This window comes from Phalaenopsis equestris, unplaced genomic scaffold, assembly GCF_001263595.1.
Source record: "Phalaenopsis equestris unplaced genomic scaffold, ASM126359v1 Scaffold000002, whole genome shotgun sequence".
NCBI lineage: Eukaryota > Viridiplantae > Streptophyta > Magnoliopsida > Asparagales > Orchidaceae > Phalaenopsis > Phalaenopsis equestris.
Genome location: NW_018164444.1, coordinates 58601046 through 58610398, shown reverse-complemented (window position 1 = coordinate 58610398; position 9353 = coordinate 58601046). Strand labels below are relative to the sequence as shown.

Here is a 9353-nt window from a genome sequence, read left to right as displayed (position 1 = left end):
TATATATATTTATATATATTTATATTAGGGGCAGTGCCCCCTAACCCAATATAAGGGGTCACCTCCATACTCTCCTAACAAACTTATCGACTATCTTTATCAATGAAACTAAGAGCTTTGAGTAACCAATTAATCAGCACAATCATACTCTGCATCATAACAAAAGACATTTACGGTAGATAATCAATAAAAAATGACTATAAAATCGTGTTTCATTGGTACTATTCTGATTGTTTGCGCAATACTGCACAATTTTGTTGACCGCCATTATAAACATGGCTTTATTCAACATGTTTAATATTCAACATAAATTATAGTGACTTAATGAGGACAAATGATGAAGACCCTACAAACCTATAACAATTGAGCATAGAATTAAAGGGGATGATATGTGAGATGTAATTGCTATTGGCACATGAAATGCATAGAAGATGTTAATTTCATTAATTTTAAAATAATTATACCTGTTTCATAATTGATTAATTAGTTATTTTGATAACATGAAATTAGTCAAAATCACTGGTCAGCTCATCCTTTACTTCCCATTGACTGGATTTTTTTGTACATAGAGATACATTTAGTCTAAAAAAAATGTTTATTTTACAAACCCAGCCGAAGCGGATTAGTTCTATATCTGCGAGCAGATGCCTCTGGTCTTCACAAAGGAATGGTGAGAGCTAGCATGGCGCTCCATCTGAAGGACGCGGGTGCCATCAGCAAGGCCCTACTCGACATCTTGGTTTGCCCTATCTCCAAGCAGCCATTGAGGTTTGTCTTCAGCTTCGTCCATACTTTGTTTGTTTTGAAAAATTTTTCAAATTGACGAATTTTTCATTATTTTGGTCGGCTCCTCATTCCCGTGCAGGTATTGCCAGGAAACTCAATCTATCATTTGCAATGCAATTGGCGTTTCTTTCCCGGTAGGTTTCTTTTCCCCCAATTCTAGCATAGTTATTGCCCTATCTGTGGTTCCCATTTGAAATTTTAGCGAGGAAATCCACCTTTTTGTTTCTGTACATCCAATTGGAAGGTCCAGGAGCTCATAGTTTTTGCATCAAAGCTCTCAATCCTGTATCTGAATTCAATTCTGAGGAATGTACATTTGCGTGCACTGTGTTTGATAGAAGACCTGTTCTTTCAATTTAGTTTGATCATAAGAGAAAAAAACATGAAAGTCGGGGAATTTTGAGCATCATCTGTTATGTATTTTCTTTGAAGTTTTAATTTGTTCTGGGATAGTGTCCAAAGAAAATCCCTATCAAGCCCACAACAGTCACTCCCTAAATTTTTAATAACTATGTAATATTATATTATACATTATAACTTTTGCTGCCTGTGAAATTGGCCGCCCTCCTAGATTTTTATTAACTACGTAATATTATATTGTACATTGAAAACTTTGCCCTCCTCAAATGTTTTGGTAATAGACATATCCTTAATAACTATGCAGCTTCATCAAAATATGTTATTTTAGTTTGTTAATTTTTCGCTTACATGGCACTTATAATTATTTTGATTTGTTTTTTTTTTTTTTGTAAAAGACAAGATCAAATGAAAATTGCTCAAGCAACTAAAATTACAAAAAAAATTATAATTGATGAAATAGATAATGATAAGAGATTAAATCAAGTTGGTATATTAAAATATGCACGAGATACATGTTAGGGGTCACATTTGACTTCTCACAATAGTTTGTTGAAAATGTATGACATCACCTGTGTTGTTTTAGACGAAGTTATTAGAGAAGAAAATTCATCAAGTCAAAAATATATATCTCGAGAAAACTGGACTACTGCACAATGTACATGCCTCTATGTTTTTTTTTTGTGTGATATTTAAATTTTGAAGAATTTTAGAACAATTGGCCAAGCTTTTTTTTCCACCAATGTGAACTAGAAGTTTTAATTCTAACGCCATTAATAATTTAATGGCTGTGCAAGATTGACAAGCAGGCCTGTTATTTAGCTTATGTAATATGCTGATTAGCACCGATACATATTAGTTATGCATCTGACATTAATGTGTCTCCTGACTTTTTTACTAAATTTTTGGAAGCTAAATCATAAATTTGCCAAATACTAATGGTGTAGCCGCGTGACCATGTGGCTTGCTGATATGGTTGTTATGACTTGGAACTTAATTTCTCAAATTAGATCTCGCCAAATTGTTGAATATCTTGATACTTGGTGAATCAGTGGCCGAAATTTGATCGAAGTTTTATTACTAAATCAATCATTGAAATTTGAGTCAATTAATTCAATTTTACTATTTATTACCAAATTAATTCCTAATTATTTGCCTTACGTGTTCTCACTATTCACCACCTCATTAATTTATAAAAGGAGTAATGCGGAGGATTGCCATTGCTTTCTTAGACGTGGTTGCAATCTCAGATGAAAGATGGTAGTTTGAGCTCTATAAGGAGCATTGATCTTTAGTTGTGTGCCATGGAGTTTGATACTGGGTAATTGTGACTAACATAAAGGTAAACCATTGTAGATGGTAGAGATTGAACTAGCGAGGTGCTTCATTAGTAGTGAGCTAACAAAGCTTTCAACTCTTAAACATTGACAAGAATTGCTCAAATGCAAATATATGAGGTAGGAAATTTTGAGGCATCACTAGTGTAGAGGAAGATGATGCTAGTGCCTTGAGTCACTAGCAAATGAGGTTGGCTATTGAGAACAAGGGATTACAGGTGTTGAGTTTGCAAAGTTGCTGCCAATGCTATATTGCTGACAAGAATTTTGTTAGGTTTGATCGATGATTGGAAGTAAAATGCAGTGAAGATTATTGACGATCTAAGCATATGACGGTGGGGTTGAGTCTTAAGTTGCAACAAAATTGCTGTTGAGAGAAGATTAACAAGAATTGACTTGATAGAGATAAGTTGACTAAGATAAACAACTGATAAAAATAATTTGTTGAGTGTACTATTTATAGTAAAACATATATAATTTGAATCTCCTTTTGTCTTTGTTGTTTTGACTTTGTGGTAAGAATAATGGGTGTGGGATTATATAGAAAGAGGAAATAAAAGACAATATGGAGCCAAGATGAGAAATTATTTGGGGCCAAATATTGTATTATTGCACACATCTCTAGACCAGTTCTTCTATGCAGTTGTTTACATACATGTATTTCACTAAATAACATAAATTTTTTACTCTCTTTTTTCGGCGTATTTCAATTGCCCTCGACTTCTCTCATTATTAGTTCTTGGGGTGCATTTTTCTTCTCAACAACTTGTGTCAAAGCAAAGCTTCACAGTTTGATGGGGAAAATGGAAGCAATGACATTCAAAAATGGGAAAGCAAAGATCAATAAATTTGGTGGTAAGGACTTCAAGTACTAGAAGTTGGAGATGAAGGATTACCAATACGTAGAAAATTGAATTTACGTCTTTTGGATTCATAACCTAAAACCATGAACCAAAAATGTTGGGTTCTCATGTTGAATTATCACTATTAGTTGTACTCCATGCTGAAGAATAATGTTTTCTTTAATAAATTGCATTAGAAGGCTATAACATTTGTTATGACAGCTCTATTAAAGATATGCAAGAAGTGAACCATCAAATGGCACGTCTCATAAGAAAGTTTTTCAGTAACATGACAGTTGAAGGTTCTTCCATAAGAATGCAATGGAGAGTTTGGTTTGATCACAAGTTAGTTGAGTTTGGTTGATTTCAACTTTGACAATGAAATTCATGCATTGAGCTTGTTAGCATCACTATCAGGGTGCTATTTTGAAACTATGACGATGATTAGCAATTCATATTGGAATACGAAGCTGGAACTCACTGATGTTCTTAACCTAATTTTGAGTGAGACATTAGAAGATGAGAATTAGATGAAGGATCATTATCTGTTACTCAAAATTTTGAGTGCAAAGGGAGGAGTGCACGTAAAGGCAACAATGGAGACATTCAAATTTCAAATGAGCTATATTAAATTTGCAGTGGAGCTTGCTCATATCTATCAATAATGCAAAAGAAGTTGTGCTACAACCTATGGCGTAGTGAGGCACATATTGTGTTATTTGTGTAAGAGTGTGTGTGCAGCCAAAGGAGCTTGTGCTATATGCGTTATAGTGCATGACATGTTGCTCTTATAGTATATACTATTTAATTTTTTAATATTAGGCTCTGTTTCGAATTACTTTTTGTTTTCTGATTTTGATTTTGTTTTTCTTTTGTTTTCTATTTTCAGTATTTAGAAAATATGTTTGGTACCGTTATAATTTATTTGCTCTTAAAAAAAAAAATATATAAAACATATTTGGATGTGTATCAACCATAAAGAACATATAATTATATTTTAAACAATTAATTAAACATAATTTATTTTTACATATATGCAACTAGCATTGTCTTCCTCATCACCGACCGCTCATCTCCTTTAACTCCCCCATTCGCCTTAAAAGTCGTCGAAAAACATAATCCGTTGGCGAAACTAGATTCAGATAAAGTTATTAAAGCTAGATTCAGATATTTTTTTGACTAAATAAAATAAAAGGGCTAGAATTTCACATAAATTTTTTTTCAATGAGCGCACACAAACTTTAAATAGTTTAATTTATTTATAAAAATAAACAATAAAAATATGATAATAATTAATAATACATCAAATAAATGAATCTATTTAGAAATAAAAGAAAAAATGAAATATAAAAATAATTTAGAAGGTCCCTTAAAAATTATTCATTGACAAGCCAAATTTTATAAAGTTGACAAAAAAATTTATTTTTCTTCATCTTCGTTAACCCCCCTTCCTCTCCTTCCTCATCGACAACGTCGAAAACCCCGACCTCCTTGGTTGGGCCATCCCTTTTTGCCCCAACAGAGGGGGTTGGTGGAGACCTCAACTCACTCTGCCTCTCCCTCCATCCCGGCCATGTCCTCTCCACCTCTGCCATCTGCTTCTACCTCTCAAAACTCATATCCGCCCTTTCCACTTCCATTCCCTCGACATTGTCTACTGCAAACTCAAGCCCGAGACCGTCCTCATCCAAGCCACGACATCATCTAACCCAAAAGTTTGAAGTCGGTGAGACTAATATGGCCGGTGACAAGGAATACGGTGGTGACAAGTCTGCGATCATTGGCAGATTTCAAAGGTGGGAAACTGTTTCACAGATTTCTAACCGCTGGTACTCAAAACTCCGTCCATGCGGTGAACCCACCCAACATGCAAAAAATCAGGACTCCGCATGCAGAGCTGCTTGCGGAGTCCAATCTCACGCTGACACATGAAAGACCGATCTACCTACATAAAAAAAGAAAAAAAAAATGAAAACGCGCGAACCAGCATGACGGATGCATTATAGAAATATTTCATTGCATAAAAATATTCCCCCGCGTTATTCTGAATATTTATGCATTATTCATGTGTTATTGATGTGTTATTGAGGTATAACACACTAATAACACATAATAACACACTAATAACACATAATAACACCCATAATAACACAATTATACACAATCTAGCCCGCGGTATAACACGTGGGGAATTTTCAATACTTGTTATACGCGGGCTAGGGGAGTGTTATAGGGCGGCTGCATAACACATGGATCAGCGTTATAACCCGCGGTATAACACACAGAGAATATTCCCCACATGTTATACCGTGGGCTAGGGAGTGTATAATTGTGTTATTAGTGTATTATTATGTACTATTAGTATGTTATTAGTTTGTTATTAGTGTTTTATAGAATAAAAATAATTTATTTAAATGTCATAATTTATATTTAACTTATAGTTATTTAATGTGTTATTGAGGGTTTAGGAATATTCCGTGTTATAGGAATATTCCCTCGCGTATTTTGAATATTTTCTGCGTTATTCATGTGTTATTTAATGTGTTATTGATGTGTTATTGATGTGTTTTTTAGAATAACACGATGGAGTATTCGTATAACACGACGACAAGGATAAATAACACAAAAAATATTTGCTTAGGCTCTGTAACGCATCGGTCGGGCCGGGTCGCGCGTTTTCATTTTTGTTTCATTTTTTATGTGGGTGAGCCGACCTTCCACGTGTCAGCACGAGATTAGACTCCGCAAGTAGTACTGCATACAGAGTCTTGATGTCATAATTTTTCCCCAACATGCAGGTTGAGAGAGATGCAAGTGAGAAATTTTTTTTCTCGAAACAGATAAAAATACATTTTTTATCTTTTGAGCGTTTAACAAACAATTGTGTTTCATTTAAAAATAAAATTAAAAAATAAAGAAATAACAGATAATCGTTTTTCTGTTTGTTTTTCTTTTCAAAAATAAAAAAAATATAAAATAAAATTGATCCCAAACAACCCCTTAAAGTTTAAATAATTTACTACTTTAAAATTTATTATTTTGTTGTTAATACTATCTTTTTCTTAGCTAAGATTTTTGTTATTTTAACGTCGCAGTCTTTTCTACCTTAAACAATCTCTTAAGCATGCTAAAATTTTTTTTTGATTGGTTGAGTGTAACATAACTCACGAGTGTGAAAGCAAACAAACCAAACGTGTGATAAATGATTGTAAAATTGTGGGAAAACTATCAATCTAGGCCAGACAAATGGAATGCATAATGCCATCTTTGTCTTTGCAAAACGAACATTGAGCTTTTTTTTAGTTGCAAAACTTTTCTTATCGAGACAAAAACAGAGCTTTTTTTTCTTACTCATTCAATCACAAAGCTTACCTTCATCTTCGAAGTTTGAATGTAGCGCTATTTTAAGCCTTAAACACATGATCACATCTTTATTGTCCATATTCTCTTTTAGAAGTTGCTTGCCCATGAGTCCATCTTTGCATATAATTATGTCCGCTCATCATTCTTTTGTTTGACTTAATTTTTTTTGTTTGTTTTATGCTTTATTTTATTTGATGTAATTTGGTTCAACTTTGTTTTTCTTTTTTAATTTGTAGAACTATTATATTATTATGAAGGACAATATTAAGTCACATTATTGCATGCTTTCATTCATTAGATATAGACAAAAAGTTAGTTTTTTATTTAGGTCAAACTCCTAGGAAAGATCTGACTAATGTATTCCCTATGGATTGGTGATATTAACATAATACAGGCATCATGTGTGGAGCTAACATGCTTATCAATGGATCAAGCAATTTTGGGATGCCATCAATGCAATGATTATGAAGGTAGATGTTTAGAGCGAGAACTAAATTTATTTGGTAGTTGAAAACTGGTGGTCAAAGGCATTAAGTTTGGGAAAGTTAGCCGTGGTTTGTACTGTGAAGATTGCACAAGGTGTTGTTAGGTTTCCCCAACATATAGATGCAAAGAGTGTTGGATATATCCAATGGTTGGAGTATAATTCGGAGTTGTGGAGGCCTGTGCAACAACTATACTATGGCGGGAGCATAGAAAAAGAAAGTTTTTTCACCAGAAATATTTTGACAAACAAAATAATGAAAGATGAATAAAACCGTCTCTAGAGTATATCATATTTAATAATTTGTTGTTACAATTATATAATTTGAGTTTTCTTTTGAATATTCTATTTTGACTTTCAAAAGGTTTATTCGGGAGTTGGCATTAAGGTTTTGAACACAACTCTAGAGATTAGAGGGATTTTTTAGAGGAAAAAAGGAAAAAAAAAAGCAAAGAGATGAAGTATTTTGGTGTCAAATATTGTAACCATTTATACATTGCTAAACTAGTGGGTGCATCTCTCTGAGGCCTTGGACATAATTAAATCACACCAAATGACATAAATCCTGTCTCTCTTTTTTTGACGTGTTTTTTGTCGTGCTTTTATTTTTCTTGGTCTTGTTTGTTATGGTTCTCGGGTGCTCACTTTTCTCCAACAATGGATGCATTGCATCTTAGGATATGTTGCACTTTAGGCATTATTAATGCTTCTTTGAAAACTCTATTATACACATCTGGTGCTTTTTACCTTCTAAGATATGGAATTAATATTCACGATATCTGGTTCATAGAGGATTTTTTTTTTAGGCTTTTCAACTAACATCCAATCAAACATCATGGAATACTTCTATGTTTACTGTTTTCCTGCCAATATCTATTATAAGTTTTTGTTGCTTTCTCTCCAAAAACATATTTACTTCTTTCGAGTGGATTTTTGTTATTTTGCATCTGTTATTTTTGTAAACTACAAGACTTAAAAAAATTGTGTAGAGAATTCAACAAAGAATATAAAATGTAACATGAATGTAACAGTTTTTTTTTTCTTCGCTGTATTTCATATATTATGTCATTTTCTTTTTGGGTTTTTTTATTTAGCATGCTAGGTTATTCTATCAAGTAGTTGATGGAATTCCTTGTCTAGTCCCAAAAGAAGGTAAGATTATTGAAGGCGAGGAAAAGATGACATCTGCAAATGATCTTAGTTAACCCATTGTCATCATAAATCATACTTAACGATGAAGGATTGATGCTACAATTCAGATAATTCAAGCACAGTGGAAATTCTTAGGGTATCCCTTACAGAGTGATATCGATACCTCTCAAATTTTGTAGCTTCATGTTTGAAAAATTTTATTCTTTGCTTTCTATTTCCTCTTATATTGTTGTTGTTTTATTAAATTAGAATGTAATTATGTTGTTGCTCTAAACATTTATCATTCAATGATTGTACGAGTCGTCATATCTCTTTTTTTTTGTTTTTTTCTTTTCATTTTATTCTTGAATTATGGTTAACAATTAATATTGGTCTTATTCAAGTTCATTTTTGGTTGCCCATCTAATGCACATTATGCCCAACAAATTGATAGTCTATTTTATTTTTTAATAAATTATTATTAATGTATTTCATTTTCAAGTGAAATTTTCTGCAGGGTCGGGTTGTTTGGATGTACAAGGGTTCTTTTTGGATGTATGTGGTTATATATAAAGATAGCTATAACATTATTATGGTAAAAATATTTTTTTTTGAAAGTTGTTAGTATTGTAGATTATTTTTTATTTTGAGATTAACAACTTTTTTATAGTTCTTATACTCTAATAGATCTAATTATTACTGAGCTGGAACTCACTACACAATTTTTATGTATTTACATATCTAAAACCTAAATAGAAAACCCAACTGTTCTAAATGGACCCTTATGTTAGCCGATATTCTCAAATTGGGTTTTTTTTTTGTTAAATTTGCAACTTCTTATCTTTGTAGGTCTATCTCATGAATTTGTGTTGTCGTGTCCATGGTTATGTTATTTATTTAGCAAATTGGCTAATTCCTATATTTTGCTGACAAGTTTTTAAACATATTTCATCCAATGAAAAATCATTAATATGAAATAAATTGAAACATTGAGATGTAAATTGTAGTTCAGTGGCTTAATATGCAAAGCTGTACAATTTGCTGAAACGGATG

The 9353-nt window shown here is 32.6% G+C and overlaps 1 protein-coding gene across 3 annotated transcripts; it reads left to right on the top strand.

Annotated features, from left to right (window-relative positions):
• The first annotated feature begins 617 nt into the window (after positions 1 to 617).
• On the top strand, positions 618 to 8620 carry LOC110036903 (UPF0434 protein ABO_2103). 3 transcript variants are annotated; one of them, XM_020741463.1, is made up of 3 exons: positions 618 to 768; positions 866 to 920; positions 8264 to 8620. In XM_020741463.1, exons 1-3 carry the CDS (start codon positions 668 to 670, stop codon positions 8372 to 8374), a joined length of 267 nt encoding a protein of 88 aa, XP_020597122.1. In that variant the 5' UTR covers positions 618 to 667; the 3' UTR covers positions 8375 to 8620. The 3 variants fall into 3 exon arrangements, with proteins under 3 accessions (XP_020597122.1, XP_020597132.1, XP_020597116.1); XM_020741473.1 differs by having other exon boundaries at positions 866 to 924; positions 8289 to 8620; XM_020741457.1 differs by lacking the exon at positions 8264 to 8620 and adding an exon at positions 7080 to 7338.
• Positions 8621 to 9353: the final 733 nt, after the last annotated feature.

Bases quoted from the DNA above. Each gene is read 5' to 3' on its own strand.
- LOC110036903 (XM_020741457.1), top strand. From the start codon at position 668: ATGGTGAGAGCTAGCATGGCGCTCCATCTGAAGGACGCGGGTGCCATC. The intron at 769-865 runs GTTTGTCTTCAG...ATTCCCGTGCAG, and splicing joins ATCTCCAAGCAGCCATTGAG to GTATTGCCAGGAAACTCAAT. The intron at 921-7,079 runs GTAGGTTTCTTT...AACATAATACAG, and splicing joins CAATTGGCGTTTCTTTCCCG to GCATCATGTGTGGAGCTAAC.